The 16,543-nt window shown below is 42.3% G+C and overlaps 1 protein-coding gene across 2 annotated transcripts in view; it reads left to right on the top strand.

Annotated features, from left to right (window-relative positions):
- Positions 1-15,852, top strand: part of UHRF1BP1L (UHRF1 binding protein 1 like) — a 79,100-nt gene extending 63,248 nt beyond the window's left edge. For both annotated transcript variants that reach the window (XM_043966484.1, XM_043966485.1), the window contains 7 exons: positions 511-677; positions 2,756-2,898; positions 3,894-4,044; positions 7,573-7,829; positions 8,323-8,431; positions 14,070-14,221; positions 14,605-15,852. In XM_043966484.1, the coding sequence (XP_043822419.1) occupies positions 511-677; positions 2,756-2,898; positions 3,894-4,044; positions 7,573-7,829; positions 8,323-8,431; positions 14,070-14,221; positions 14,605-14,733 (1,108 nt within the window). In that variant the 3' untranslated portion in view covers positions 14,734-15,852. The remainder of the gene's footprint in view (positions 1-510; positions 678-2,755; positions 2,899-3,893; positions 4,045-7,572; positions 7,830-8,322; positions 8,432-14,069; positions 14,222-14,604) is intronic.
- Positions 15,853-16,543: the final 691 nt, after the last annotated feature.

The raw sequence follows: 16,543 nt of genomic DNA, 5'->3' as shown, positions 1-16,543 counted from the left end.
GTTAACACCAAAATGAAAATTAATTCTTAAAAGTAAAAGTTTGTAAATGAAAATCAGAAATGACATTTCAAAGATAGTTTTGGAGTATTGGCATAAAATGGTATCTGATTTTTTTTAAACTTTCTTTGGGAAAAAATGTCAGTGATTTCCTTCATTAAGGCAAGGAATAAGATGTTAGCATTTTTTAAGTGTAGTTTTCATTTTAGTTTGCTTTTTTTTTTTTCATTTAATGAGCATGCGTTTTCTTTTTCTCCCACCTCGTTTTCTTCCCCACTCTCCACTGAAATATTAGCACCTTAACTCAGTGGATTCCTGGATTGTGACTAAAATGTTTCTTATATGTGGTTTTTAGATATTTTTTGAATGTTCATTTTTTTCCTTAAAAAAGCTCATTTTCAATGTCTTAGGGTAGTATTTCTGTTTTTATTTTCTTTAGTTGGAAGAAAAGAATGTTACAATAGAATTCTCTTTCTTATAACAATTCCCTCATATTTTTACATGCCTAAAAAGTGGAAAGCCTAAGGAACGCTGCCCGCCCCTTGTACCTGCATTCTCTGTTTCTTATAAAAACATGAAGAGAAGTCCATCCCAAGTCTCACTGGATGCCGTTTCAATTGACAGCATGATGCTGGAAGAACAACTTCTAGAGAATGATAGCCATATATTTTTGGAAAAAGGTAAGACTACCTATCTTAAGAGTTGGAGTGAGCATTATTTTTAGTAAGCAAATTCCTTTGAAGCACTTGGCAGTCATCTTCCCATCACTTTCCTTCCTGGATTAAATTTTGTAGTCATTTCTCTGAGGGAGAGGAAGAGAGCTGCGAACATCTAAAACAGTTCCACAAAACTCATGGAGTATAATATAGCATGAAGGGGAGAGATGCTTAGCTGTGGCAAAAGTGGGTGTTTTATAAAATTCAGTTACACACCATTGAGGAACTGTGATCATGCCTGTTACTAAAATTATAAATAAATAGATAAATATATATATATATATATATATATATACACACACACACACACATACATGCCTATGTGTGTATCCCTTTAGATATGTGTACATACATACATACATCTGGTATAATTTCATATTCCTTAGAATGGCAGTCTAAAGAGAGTTTCACTATCTAATTTAAAATGTAGAAAATACTATGTTAACACATTTTTTTTTTTTTAGTGAGGCAATTGGGGCCAAGTGACTTGCCCAGGGTCACACAGCTAGTAAGTGTCAAGTGTCTGAGGTCGGATTTGAACTCAGGTACTCCTGAATCCAGGGCTGGTGCTTTAACCACTGCTCCATCTAGCTGCCCCAACACATTTTTAACTATACTATGAATACTAATTATAATGTTTATACTATTAAAATTCTATGTTAACATAACTTTTAAAAATTGATGATAAATACAGTGAAAGTTCTGCAGCAGCTCTAGAGGAATAGCTATATGATCTCAGGTTTTGACCTCTCTGTGCCCCAATTTTTTCATCTGTGATTTGGAAACAAAGCTTCCTGTTTCACTTCATGAAGTTACTGTGGAGATGAGAGAATAGTTCTGTGATGATGACATGTGGCCTGATATATGACACATGATGGCTCAAGCTGTGATGGAATGAATGAATGAATGAATGAATGAATGAATGAATGAATGAAAAAAGCATTTATTAAGCTTTTAACTCTAGTCCAAGCACTATGGGGATATAAATACAAAAGCCAAGACAGTCCCTGGCCTTAAAGAGCTTATACTTTAATAGAGACAGTATAGAGAGTAAATCGATGCCTAGGAAGGGGGGGTACTTTGGTCAGGGAAGTTACAGGAATGGGGGAGTAGGGCCACTGGGTAGTAGACTCATACATTCCTTTTAGGAACAATAGGAGAGTTGATTTGATTGTGTTTCCAGAACTGGAAATAGACAGACAGACAGAGAGAGGGCTAGTTTTGAGAGGAAAGAATAAGAATTTGCAACTGGTAAGATGATGGCCAGTGCATAGTGAGGCTGGATCCTTGACAAAACAGTGGACTGAGGGAGGCACTAACTAGTCAAGACGTTGGTGTCACAGAAGGGAAGTTCCCCAAATGAAAGGGTGCTTCTTGGCTTCTTGGCCTCTTGGCCATGGACTGAAGGGACTCTGGGTGCGGCTGTGCCATACTGTGTCTACTCAAGGCGGTCTAGCGCCCTGGTTGAGGCTGGGAGCAGAGACTGGGCATACTGGGCAGTTAGGGAAGTTAGATGGAGAAGGGGAGGCAGTTGGTGGAGAACCACTGGCTTTGATTTGAGGTGAAAGGCCATGAGGAATCATTGCAGAGTCCCGAAAAAGACAAAGGAATGGTGAGCCTGCCCCTTGAGGAAGAAAACTCTTGTTCTTTTGGATAGGAGAGGTTGGAATGGGGTGAAGGTGAAAGTGATTACTGGAGTTAGGCATTTTGAGAATAGGTAGAATATAGACCCATCAGAAATGGATGCATTTTTCAGTACTCAGAAGTTTGAGGGCTCATCATCTTTTTGTGCAATATTCTGGAAAAATATTAATGGGAAGAACTCTGACTCATTCTATGTTTCCTTAAAAGTCTTTGATTTTACTTTATTTTTGGCATAAGAGTTCTTGGGATAACACTGAAGGTATGGAAAGTGAGGGTATTTTTATCACTAGAATATGAATGATTTTTTTCACTTTAATATAGCTGTTGTTAAATAAATGTGATGATACCTCTATGGAAAGTGGACCTTATAAAATATTTGTTCAATTCTCTTATGATAGGTATTGAAGAGATCTCACATATGAGTTACCAGAGCCCATTAGAAAATACCAGCATTGGTGCAAAGATTCAGAATTGTGTGGAGTCCTCTCCAGACGCCATCAGCACAAATTCAGAGAGTGCTCAGGAAAATCATGAGGATATGGTAATGGTTTGAGATTCTGTGGAAGCAAATGCACTACCAACTCATTTTAGGACATTCATTCTAGAAACTTGAAGTTCCTTCTGGAGGCCCAGCTCACTCCTCTGGCCATGACATCAATGAGGAACATGGTTTAACTTGTGTGGCAGGGCAATTCAGTTTGCAGACTCCCAGGTGTTAGCATGTGCTCTTGTTGGAATGAACTTCCTGCTTATTTACCATGTGTTTCCTCCCTGAGTCATGCAGTTCTGACCATTTCTTCTTCTTGTCTTACTTTTGATTTTATTGTCGTTTCTTCTCTGCTGCCTTGCTTTCAATTTCTTATATTTCCTCTAGCTGAATCCAAACAAAATTTGAAAATGGGTAGAGGTGGGGCGGCTAGGTGGCACAGTAGATAGAGCCCTGGCCCTGGGGTCAAGAGGACCTGAGTTCAAATATGATCTCAGATACTTACTAGCTGTGTGACTCTGAGCAAGTCACTTAACCTCAATTGCCTCAAAAAAAAAAAAAGAAACAAAGAAAGAAAGAAGAAAAAGACGACTAGAGGTAGGGGTGGGGGTGTCTCTATATGGGAGATTTACTGTGATTGTAAATGAGTTGATTATGGTTTGTGGAGAAAAGAACATGTTGATCCAATTTTGGAGTGCTTTTGACCAAGGACAAAGTTCTCTTGGCAGATTTGGAGAATGTCAGAAGTCAGGTCTCAGCAGGAAGGAGTCCCTCATGAAGCAAGGAAATATATTACTAAAAAAATGTAAAACCCCAAACCATGATCCTCGTAATCCCAGAATTCCTCCATTTTTCTGAGAATTAAGAACTAAAATCTTACAATACAACAACATGCTTCATAGTTACGCATTTTAAATGAACAAAATGCTGTTTTCCTCTCCATCTTCCTATATATATATATAATTATAATTATTATTACTCTACTCTTCTAGACCCTTTTTTTTTAAAGTATTGTCCCTTGTCCTGATTTTAATTGTATTTGTTAACAGATGTCAGTTGTGGTGTTTAAAATCACTGGCATTAATGGGGAAATTGACATCCGAGGAGAAGATACTGAAATCTGCCTTCAGGTGAACCAGGTGTCTCCCAGCCAGCTAGGCAACGTCAGCATTCGGCAGTATCTTTGTAATCGTCCAGTAGGTAAGAGTACAAGTAATCTTCAGTACTTTTCACAGACAATAGGTAGCTTAAGAGAAACTACACTGCTTGGCTTATCTGTTATGGCTCAGTAGAGTATTTTGGTGGTTTTTTTTATTTGTTTGTTTGTTTTTGTTTTTGTTTTTGTTTTTGTCGGGGCACTGGGGGTTAAGTGACTTGCCCAGGGTCACACAGCTAGTAAGTGTCAAGTGTCTGAGGCCGGATTCGAACTTAGGTCCTCCTTAATACAGGGCCGGTGCTTTATCCACTGTGCCACCTAGTCAGTAGAGTATTTTTCTTTGACATAATTAGATTCATGAAAAACTTTTCTATTAGTCTCACAGTAAAAGTACTCATAAAGTATTGACTCATTTCTAGTAAGACCAGAAAATGTTTAGCCGATCAGTGTAGATGGATTACTACTTTCGTAAAGGCTATAGACTGAGTTGGAAAATCATTATAGAACTAGTAAAGAAATGTACCTTAATAACCATTAATTCATTTCCTTTTATGTTTTATTGTCATATCTCACGTGTCCAGAACTTCACAGTCCTTTTTTTCTATTTAGAGTTCACATCCTCTGGGTTGGATGGTAACTTCTGGGAGAGGAAAGCGGTTAGCCCTCAGTTAAAAAGGGGAAAACAATGCACACTGTAGAGATGTGATTTCTTGATATCCTGAAATACAAGCTTGTGTCTGCTGCCACCCCCTTGGCCAAAGTGCCCATTGTATATGCTCGTTGGGTGGGTGGGTAGAAAATGTACGTTCACAGCCCTCATAGTGCTTCTATTTTATGCTGAACATGCTCAATTTGGAGAGCTGCAACTGACTCTCCACTTGGATTTAAGTAGCAAAGGAAGTGAAGCCTGTGAATACAAAACAAAATGATAAATCTGCCCTTTGCAGAGCTAACAGGAGTTTAGGTCTCATGTAGTGCTTTGTGTGGCTCACTTGGAGAAAGTGCTCATTAAGCTGGAAGTCTAGAGATTGAAATTGTCGATGTTCATGATTTTCCATTATCTTTTAAAAATGCATTGAGTTGCAATCTTTTTCTTTGCTGTATACACAGAATGCTATAGCTGGTACATTACATGTTGAACTAAATTCAGCCCTGCATGATATCAAATAAATATGTTCTCACCACTCATCCTGGGAATCTCAGGTAAATGTGCCATTTGTCTGTAAGACCGCAGCCAAGAGATGGAGAGCATTAGGGCTGCCAGCTTTCTTTTGCCGAGGCAGTGCAGATGAGAATGCTTTTGCTCAAAACCTCATGGAATTATCGAAACCAAGGCCAAACTGTAGGGAGCCATTGAAACAGGGAAATTAGCAAGAGCTAAGTTAAGTGAGTTGAGAAATGTGCTGTGGTAGCAAAGCTGAAAAAAGGGGGAACATGGGTATTTACAACCTTCTCTCTCCTACCGGAGCCTGTGCTGCAGTCAGACCCAGATGTGGTGTTTACAGTGCCCACATCTTCTTCCCTACCCAGATCCACCAAAACTTGTTCTTTTGCTATCAATTATTTAAAGAAAGAAGTATTCCTGGACACCTTGTGCGTGTGTTACATAGAGAATGCTTACTGAGTTACCCAGTGAGCAGTAAGTCTGTGTGTATTCTCAGGTGATTCTCTGAGTGTAAAAATACAATTTGCAGTAAAATAGTTTGCCAGTCTCCAAAAATCTAGACGGGCCTTATTGACGAGAAGAGAACTTGAAACTCCAATGTGTCTCAGTCCGCTAGAGCAGCATCATTATAAAAATGGTGAAATGGGAGTCACTGTGGAGCCAGTTGAGGGAATTCAGTTACCAGAATGAATAGAAGCACTTTATAACTGGAGGCATGTAAGAAATAATCAGTACAAATATTTGTGGATTAATCATAGCCAGCCTCTATTATACCTTACTTAAAGGGGAGAAAAAAATAATGGAAGTGTTTTTGTCTGCCTAAAAATGAATCTTATTTTGGTTGCTAAAAGTATTTCTGACTTTGAATTTTATAGACTATGCTTCTTTAGGTACTATCAAGGTGAATTAAATTATGGTGAAACATTGTGTTTGATGTGAATCGAGCTTATGTTAGAGATAAGTAACAGTCGCCATTTTCCTATATTTGATTCAGGAAACATCATGTATTTACTCTCTAGCCTTTTCACCTTGTCTATTGTTTTCTTCTACGTTCTCCTTGAAAAAAAGACCCTCCCCCAGAGTCTTAAGACCAAACAAACAAATTGCTTTGCTTTCAATGTTATTTACTATCTCAGAAATTTAAATAGTACCAACATTTGTTTTTGTTTTTGTTTTGTTTTGTTTTGTTTTTTGGGGCGGCATTGGGGGTTAAGTGACTTGCCCAGGGTTGCAGAGCTAGTAAGTGTGTCAAGTGTCTGAGGTTGGATTTGAATTCAGGTCCTCCTGAAACCAGGGCCACCTAGCTGTCCTACCAGTAGTACCAACATGAACTTAGTCTTAACTGCTTCCTACATGGCCCTACTTGTTTTCATTATTCTCTGATCTGCCATGAGTTTGACTACCAGATTTTAGAGTACAAATGGAAGCAATTTAATTTTTCCTCTCCCTCTTCCTGAGTACTAAGTACCCCTACTGGGAAATATGGGAAATTCCTAGCATTCCAGTCTCTACTTTCATTTCTTTCCTACTGCCAAAATAAAAAAAAAGCAAAGCCCCTCATTAGCAAGGATTTAGTAATGATGTGTTCCCCATCATGCTTTTGTAGTAGACAGTAGAATGCCATGACCAACCCCCAGTACCAGGATTACCTGAGGTAGTTGCCTGCCCTTCACTGTTGGACCAAATGGGACAACCCAAAGGCCCCAGAGGCTTCTGGGAACTCTTTGGAAGCTTGTTTATGAGCTGACTTTGTCTTTCCTACTACCTATGTTAGACATTATTATGGCTGCCCGTGGTGCATCCCGAAACATACAAACGCGCATTCATTCACCCAAAGCTTTAGCACTATTCTGTGGGATATTTTTAGGGGTCACTTAGTTGAATTCATCTTTTATTATACTTTCTATTGTCTTTAAAATAAGAATAATTTGGGGCAGCTAGGTGCACAGTGGATAAAGCACCGGCCATGGATTCAGGAGGATCTGAGTTCAAATCCAGCCTTAGACACTTGACACTTATTATCTATGTGACCCTGGACAAGTCACCTAACCCTCATTGCCCCGCAAAAAATAAAATAAAATAAGAATAATTAAGTGGAGCAGTGGGGGCAGGGAGGGGTTCAAGATCATGATAGAGCCTTGCCTATAAAGGGTACCATGCAAGGAACTCAGTGTGTGTGAGAGAAATATCTGCGTGTTTGGGTATTTATATCAATTGTACCAAGGAATAGCCTTTAGATCTTGGGGGTGGGGGTGGGGGGAGGGAGGAAGGGAAATATGAAAGAAATCTTCTTGTACCTGTAATCAATTTGCCTAAATAAGGCAGTTAGTCTTTCATGGAAGAGAATTGGAGGAATTTGGGGCTGCTGAAAAGTTATGTAACCTTCACCTGTGTTTCCTCTCACTAGGTTCAGATCGTAAAGCAGGGGTTGTGCCTGCAAAGTCCTCGCCCGAGATTACCCTGAGGTTTGAAAGTGGCCCGAGTGCTGTCATACATTCCTTGCTATCGGCAAAAAATGGATTTTTGCAGTGTCACATAGAAAATTTTAGCACTGAGTTTTTATTTTCTTCTCTTATGAATATTCAACATTTTCTGGAGGATGAGACTGTCGGAACAGTAATGCCCATGAAGATCCAAGTTTCCAATACAAAGATACATTTGAAAGTATGTTGAACAAATTGTTGTTCTCTTTTTGATGTTGTGGTCTAGTGACAGGGTCAGTAAGGTCAGGAGTGCCTGGCCTTGAGTCTTCCTGCCTCTGTCCTGTACAGGTCACGTGATACCCAGGCAAGTCCCTGAACCTTGAAATGCCTCCTCCGCCTGCTCTGAACACGGCTAAGTGGCTGAGGGCTTGGAGGTGGCTTTGCCTGGCCAGAGGAAGTCCCTACATCAGGGAAATCCCTGGTCCGCACCCTTCCCCTGAGTTACAGCAATCCTTGGAGAAATAGCTGGTTTTGTGACTTGACTTTGGTTTTCCCTGGTTCTTGCTGATGAAGCACTGGGGTGAATTCAGTTTTTAACAGCTCGAGAAACAAAGTGCTAGAAGTTCCATCTCAGTTTCCTCATTTGAGGAAAATGTTTATTCAGAGCCTTTTTTTGCCATTCACTAAGTTGGTAGCAGCGGCAGCATAACGACTTTTCCTTTTCCTGTACGTAGGATGACAGCACCCACAGTGATTCGGTAACCCCCGGCCCACCTCCCGTGGTGCTCCATATCGATCACCTGGTGGTTGAGAGGCAGGACGATGGCTCTTTTCATATCCTAGGTAAGTGGGAAAACACAGGTGAGTAGGGAACTGTGAGAAGGACAAGTCATTTTGTTCTTCTGTGTCCATGTGCACACGTGTGTATGTGTGTGTGTGTGTGTGTGTGTGTGAGTGTGTGAGAGAGAGAGAGAGAGAGAGAGAGAGATGTATTAGGAGGTGGCAGGTGCTGTCTTAAGTTAGGGGCCAATATTCCAGAGTATCTCTGCTTTCCAATCCTACCCATCAACTGAAACTTCTCTTTTCAAGATTACCCATGATCTCTTCATGGCTAAATCAAGTGGACTTTTCTCCAAGGGCCTTATCTTTCTTCACCTCTCTATAGCATTTGACCCTGCTGACCCCCGAGCCTCCCCATACGCTATCCTCCCCGAGCTTCCTTGACATTTTTCTCTCCTAGTTCTGTTTCTGCTCTCCCTTTTCCTTCTTAGATTTGTTGGCTGAATCACCATCCACGTCCTTTCTCTTTGTACTTCAGAACTCTGACATGGGTTCTCTTTTGCTTTTAACCTTTTTATCAGTTATCACATCAACTCACTTCAGGTCAGAGATTACCTTTATCCAGATTCCCAAATTTACGTATCCAGATTCCCAAATTTACGTATCCAGCCTTCATCACTCTTCTGAGCTCTAGTTTTGAATGTCCAATATGCATCTTAAATATGTGTCCAGAAACAGAACTCCTTCTCTTTAACCCCCACTCTATCTTTATTTCACCTTTTTCAGCTTCTTTCCAAGGGCACTGACTTCTCTGTTCTCATCTAGATTCCCAGCCTCAAAGTCGGCTTGGACTCTTTTCTCCAATGTGCAGTCATTTGCCAAGTCAGTTCCCCTCTGTTCCCTTCTCTTTACTAACACAGCTTCGGACTGTTTATTGCAAGAGCGTCCAGACTCTGCATTGATAAAGCTGCCAAATCCATTTTCCTAATGTGTTTCTCTGACCCAGTCACTCCACTGCTTCCTAAGCTCTGGTGGCCCCCACTTACATCTTGGAGCAAATATGGGCTCTTCTCAGGCATTTCAAGCTCTTCCCAGTCTGGCTTCTTCTCAGCAGGGCTGGCCAGTCACATCAGTGCTTTCTTAGACATGCTCTGTCCCCCCCACTGCCTGGCTTTCCCTCCTTCCTCCACCTGTCAAAAGGGCCAGCTCACTCAAGGTGGAGAGCCAGCTCCTGCTTGGGGCCATCCTCATCCTCTTACCCCAAGTTGTTGGCATTACTCCTGCCCTGAAACTACTTGCTCATTAATTCCCTGTGTGAAGGTGGTTGACCTCAGTAGAAGCTCTTTGAGAAAATGGCCTCAGTCTGTTTGCTTGTGGTTGGGGCCCGGCAATGCCTGGGGACAGTAGGGGCTTAGCATGTGGCTACTGAAATGACCCAACAGTGGAAGCCACATCCATCTCCCTTTGTCCGTCTCCCTCCCTCTTTTAACTTTCTCTCTCTCTCTCCATCCACCCATCCATCCATCTCTGTATATAAATACAAATGTAGATTGGTCTCTAGAACTCTAACTATATGAGTTTCCAGTCCAGAAGCAGGTCATCTACCCATGACATCTGTTACCTACAAATGTGCTACAAATGACAAGTGTGGGAGGCATTCATTCTGAGCCTTCCACAGTCTGGCTTTTCAGTGATTCAGTGTCAACTGTTTGCTCCTGTTACCTGTTCGCTTCCTCTAGACTGAGCTGTTTGCTTTTCCCCTCCCACTATCTCGTGTTTTTCTATCAATGGACCTCTTGGGACCAAGCTCAAGTCTTCCTCCATGAAGCCTCCCAAGGCCATTCTAGTCCATAGTCAGCTTTTCCTCCTCAGAACTTCTCTGCCCTTTATATATTTTTGTATTGCTGATTGACATTGTATTCGTGTCTGTGTGGTCTTCCCACCTTGCTTGGCTCCAGGCAGGGACCTATCACACCACTATGTGTTTCTCCTGGTCACTTATAGAAAGGAGGTACCCAATAAATATTGGCATCTGGTCGATTGAAAGACTAATGGAAGTGATAGGATTTTAGGAATGAAAGAAAAACAGAAACATCTTGAGAGCAAAGAGATGTGCTGTCTTCTAGACACAGAAAAGGTAGGAGCCACAAAAACAAAAATCTCTTTAGAGAAAAAACTTAGCAGATTCCCAAGAGGCAGAGGTAGCTCTCTACATTGTCATAAGGTAGCTGGGGATGCAGAGTTAAAGATTTGAGAAGTGTAACGATGGGATTTTTTTTTCTTCAGTCCTTTTCCCTTAAATTTCTTATCTGCATTCTACAGTGTGGTAGGTGAAAGGCTGCTCACCTACTTGGTAAGTGCATCTGAATGTAGCTCAAGGCAAAAATAAATCTCTCCTGCACTGTGTAGATTTGCATGTGGACCCATAGGGAATATGGCATTTCCATATGGAAATAGAGACTTCATTTATCTTTAATGTTGGTTGCTTCTTCTTACTCCCAGCTAGATGACAACTCCACCCACAGTAAGGATGATAATTCTCCATTTCTGTCTTGTGGACATGATTTATCACATATATTATGTACCTCATTTTCTTATATCATTTATAGTGGAATTGGGGTTCAGTCATTCCTTTTGCATCCAGCTCTTCATGATGCCATATGGAGTTTTCTTGGCACTTCCTTCTCCAACTCATTTGACAGATGAGCAAACTGATGCAAGCAGGATTAAGTGACTTGTCCAGGGTCACACAGCTAGTACATGTCTGAGTTGGGTTTGAACTCAGGAGGTTTGAACTCAGGTCTTCCTGACTCCAGGCCTTGCCCTCTATCCACTGTGCCACCTTTAAAGTCAAAGCAGGACCTTTTTAAGGACGTTGCATTTTAAAGGCTATATGCCCTCCCTTTCTAACTCTTTATATATGGCAAACTGTCTTTCAGTTGTGTGGTTCTTTAGCTGCATATATGTTTAGGTCCCAAGGCAGTGGAATGCTAGAACAAAGAGCAGTGCCATCTTCTAGATACAGAAAAGGTAGGAACCACAAGATTTGGATTCTCTTTTCACCTCCCCCATACCTATGTCTTGGGCAGAGTCTTTAGCTTCTGCCTTTATGATATGGAGATGGTAACCCCTGCCTGGAAGAATGAGTCTGATCATAGATGTGAGCGTACATCATGTTCTCTAAGAAGAAGATCGTGTATAAACACAAATGATCATGTTGTAAGATTCTTTACTGTCAGCACTGGGAAGAGGCTCCCATTTAGTGAGTGCATACATAAAGATGTGCAGGCTCCCTGCAATGCATTCTTGGAAATAAAGTCATGGGGGGGGGTGTGTTTTTTTCTCTAAGAACAAATTGTTCCTCAATGGCATCTGCCTCGGCGCTCCATTGATTTAAAGCAGCATGGTGGTTCTTCAGAGGGATGCTGTTGAGCACTTATTAACAGTGCTCAAAGCAAGATTATTTTCATTAGTTGCTGAGTCTCTGGACTTTGTGAAATTCATTACTAGAAACCCAGCATTTGCCACAAATATCAATAAATCAAACATGGAATAAATCTTAGCCTTCGATGTAGATGGATCTCCAACAGTGGGAGTTCCCTCCGGGGGGCAGATTATAATCTGTTTTGTGGTCTTTTTGTCCAGTGCCTCGTTATGTTGTGGGGGAGGTGAGGCAAGGTGATAAGCAAGTATGAAGGCCTGGCCACGTACCCTACTCTGTGCTGAGCACTTTGGTTACAAATACAAGCCCTTCCTCAAGGAGCTTCCAGTCAAATGAGAGAAGACAGTCCACAAAAGGAAGCCAGCAAATGGGGGCAGGGGTAGTGGCCATGGCAGTGGTGGTAGTGGTAGTGAAGGTGGTGGCAGTATAGTATGGAGGGCCTGAGGTCAAAAGGACATCTGGTTGGGAAATGAAGGTCGGCCAGCCTGCCCCCTCCCCAAAATGGAAGTCTCAGGAGGAGCTCCCCAAGTGGTGGAGGGGCTAGCAGGCACATGGCAGGTGAGAAGGCTGTTATGCTTTCTGGGCTGTGACTGCGGCTGAGCAGGTGGAGGTGCCCTCGGCTCCCCAAGGCTCAGGTTCTGCTCATCTCAGAAGGCTCGGTGTCTGTGTCAGCTCAGGCTGGCCTGAGCATTATCGCCTGACCATCTTCACCTGACCATTCGGTGATGGTCCCATCACTGAATGCAGCATGACCTCCGAGTCTTCTTTCCTTTCTGCAGCAAAGAAAAGGGGGTAGTGGGTACTAAGAGTCACCCAGTTCTTTGATCATTTATGAATACTGATTTAACTCTTAGTACTTCAAATTGAGAACCTTGACAGGTAGCCCGCAAGTTGAGATTGTGTTAGACCCCGTGTGGAGGACTGATGGGAGGACGTGGACACATGACTATTCAGCTCTGTGTTCCAGTGAGTTGCCTTATTGATTCATGTTGGTTAATTGTCATGTCTGTGCAGATGACCGAACGCTTGTGTCCAGCTGTGGTCTTTCTGTGGAGCCCATCCCGCACCACTGGTTTCCTCTTGTAAATTTAGAACTCGGTGTCTCATAGACCCTCAAACTGAACAGTTACCATCTGTCCTCCAAAATCTGCCCTTCTAAACTTCCTTTTCTGGGATCCTTCCAGTCCCCAGGGTCCCTACATTAGTGTTACCCATAACTCCTCCCTCTCACTCACTCTTCAGTTGCTGTTGCCCGTTGTTTCTACTTCTACATCTCTCACATCGGTCCCCTTTTCTCCATTCACATGGTCAACAAGCCCTCACCACTTTTTGCTTGGACTTATTACAGTAGCTTCTGGTTAGTCTCCTTTCCTCCACTCCCTTTTCCAACCTATCTTCTCCAAAATCACTAAAATGAATTTCCTAAAATAGAGGTCACACCCCTGACCTATGGCTTCTCCCAGGCAATAAATCCTAGTAATTCCATTATATCTCTAGGGTCCAGTAACCTCATAGAAACCGCTGCTTTTGAAAGCCTTTCACAGCTTAGTTCTAACTGACCTTCCAAGCAATGTTCCACAGTTCCGCCTTTGCTTTCCTCTGTGGTCTGGCCAGAGGAGCCACCTCCTTCAGAGGTGATGCCCATGTCCTCTCGCTCCACCTTTGGCCTGGCACTCATTCCCTCCTCCTGCCTCTTCAGATACCAAGTTTCCTTCTGGACTCAGAGCTCAGGTGCCATCTTGTACATGAGACAGTTCTTTATCTCCCCACCTGCACCTGCAACGTCCCCTCAGTCACCTCTTATCTCCTCTCTGTGTAGCTTGCCAATTGTTCTCAAGTACAGGTCATCTGCCCTGATCAAATAGAAGCTTCTTGTCTTTGTGTGCCTGTGCCGCGCTCAGTGCCTGGCACATCATAGATGGGTGATAAATGCTTGCAAAAAAGACCAAACCTAACTCCCTTTACCCCCACATCCCCTCCCCTGACACACACTTGAACATGAGATCCTGAGCAGATTTGCTGGTGTGTGTGTGTGTGTGTGTGTGTGTGTGTGACAAATGTGATGAAAGACACAGTGAAATGTAATCAGGCATGTATGTGTGAAAGGGCATACTATGCATCCTAGGCCTGCCAGCCTAGAATGTGCTCTTTCCATTAAGCAGCTGGGAAGCAATCTGATAGGCTGAGTTTTAGGCTTCTCTGGCAGCTGGGAATTCACTTAGTGTTTACAGGATTTGTGTATTTTTTTTCCTTAATTAGATTCTGGACTGCTGAACACCACAAGTGTGTTGAAAGACCCCGTCCATCAAAGCGTTGGAGACCACGGACTGAAGAAATGGCCAGCTGTCTCTCAAGCAACTCAGACGTGGCCAGAAGTGCCTGAGAGTGCTCTAGACCCTAGCAGCAAAAAGGTAATGGGAAACCTAAGGAAATGGCCTTCTGTGACAGAAAAGTTCCTTCAGTAAGCACCGGGGCCTTCGCTTTGGTGTGCATTCGTAATTATTCAATGTGTGGAAACATGGGGAATGTTCCATGGAGTCTTTATGTCTTCTTATTGCTTTGTTGTTTTTTTTTTTTTGGTGAGGCAATTGGGATTAAATGACTTGCCCAGGGTCACGCAGCTAGTTAAGTATCAAGTGCCTGAGGCCAAATTTGAACTCAGGTCCTCCTGAATCCAGGACCGGTGCTTTATCCACTGCGCCATCTAGCTGTCTCTCCACACCCCCCCTCCCCCCCATATGGAGTCTTTATGTCAAGGACTGCATGTCCATATCTTCCAAATTCCTTATTTCAGCTCATGGAAGAAAATGAATGTCTCAAGCAGGAACTGGCTAAAGCTAAAACAGCTCTCGCGGAGGCTCTCCTGGAAAAAGATGCCCTGCTCCATCATCTCAAGAAGAAGGCCACCGAGACCCAGGACTGAGCATGTAGTGAGCCAGCCAGCAAGGGAAGGAGGGAGGGAGGGAATGAGCAAAGGAGAGAGCCAGCAAGCAGGGGAGGGGGGGAGGGGAGGAGGGGGTCGAAGGAGCCAGTGAGCAAGTTGAGGGAGCAAGCCCTTGGTTGAGTGCCCCAGAATCAGAGGGGACGCAGCTGTGAGGTGGGGCTTTCCTGATTTTGGGAGGGCTTTTTCGTGAAAAGTGCAGGGAAGATTGTTTCCAAACCATTTTTACAAAGGATTAGGTATGAACATTGAAATTGTTTTCATTTTGTTTGCTGTTGCTTCACTCCCTTTTACACTGATGTGATCCAGGGAATTCAGTACATATTGTAAAATACTTGCATACTTAATGAAAAAAAAATCATCTCCTAGTTTTAATATTGTAGGAAATATTTTTTAAAAAGGACAACTTGAATATGTATTCTGTTAACATGGGTTGCTGAATTTATTTCCCTGTACTATTTGTTAACACGCTGTTATTTACAAAAATTCCGATATTTTAGTGTTGATGTAAAATTAAGAGAGGGAGCTTTCTTTTTCACTGTTCATAAAATAATGTATTTAAATCTATAACTTGTTAATGTAAAAAAACCAAGACCAATCAGATCGATACATTGTATAATATTACTGTTTATAAATCTTGGAAAATCGTTTCCCCCTGCTGACCTTGTGAAGTCACATGAAAATGTGAAGGAAACTGTTTGTGATGGGTGAGCTGTGTGACCAAGCTATCACTTTCAACACAAAGATGGTACAAATGTATAAATTTAAAAAAGCACAAAGTTGTACAAACTAGTGAAATCTTAGCAGATGCTGCCAAATGATTTAAAAATCAATTTGTACATTCCTTTGACACTTGATTGGTCAAAGTACATGACCCAATGTATGTTGTTCAATTTGGCAGTCAGTGCTTGACGGGACATGTCTTAACAAATCCTCTGTACGTGCTTTCTTCCCTCCTGGACCCAAGTGTGTTGGAAGAGTTTTGTTTTCACACACAGAAGATAATTTTGCACAGTTGTTTCTTTGATGCCCGATTAGGTGGGTGTTTACACGTTCTGAATTTATAAAGTTGATTTTGATTAAAATTTTACCTGGAATATGCCCCTTTGGCTGTGATGAGTGTTAACATGCCAGATATCGTTGTGGTCGTCCATGGGAGAGGGTCACAAAGGCACGCCTTGCCAACTGGGGCCCTCTAAGCAGCACCAAAAAAACCTTCAGGATGTGGATACACCAGAGATAAGCAGTATTAAGTGAATGGTCAGGGGTTTACAACTCACTTTCTGGGGAAAAAAGTAAAAGAACAACTGGGTTTTGCCAAGTAGCCTAGGTTCAGGGGCCCCAGGGCTGGGAAGGGAATTCAGACATTACCTTGTATACCAATGTCCTTGTTTAATAGATGAGGAACCTAAGCTTGTCTGAAGTCACACAAGGCTAAGTGGCCAAGCTGGTGTTCAAATGCGAGTGCCCTAATACCAAGCCCAGCTTCCTTAACCCTAAGCTACACTTGCCTTCTTAGATGCCAAAGGTCAAGTATGGGGTGCTACATCTGTCAGATAATGGGTGGGCATGTCTAGCTTTGGAATTATAAAGCAGATCGAAAGGGTGTTTGCTTTTAGCTCTCCTGTGGTTCTGGCTTATGCATACTGGAGACACAGTGAAGAATGGCAGTATTTCTGAAGTGATGGTGACTGCCCATGAACTCAGAACACAACTGGTCTCTGGTGCCTAGTAAATGGTGTGACCTCTGGGATTGAGCACCTTCTTGCTATGCAGGATGAGCTCTCCCACC

The sequence above is a fragment of the Dromiciops gliroides genome, chromosome 5 (assembly GCF_019393635.1).
Source record: "Dromiciops gliroides isolate mDroGli1 chromosome 5, mDroGli1.pri, whole genome shotgun sequence".
NCBI classification, from domain to species: Eukaryota; Metazoa; Chordata; class Mammalia; order Microbiotheria; family Microbiotheriidae; genus Dromiciops; species Dromiciops gliroides.
This window is presented reverse-complemented; position numbering and strand designations above follow the sequence as displayed.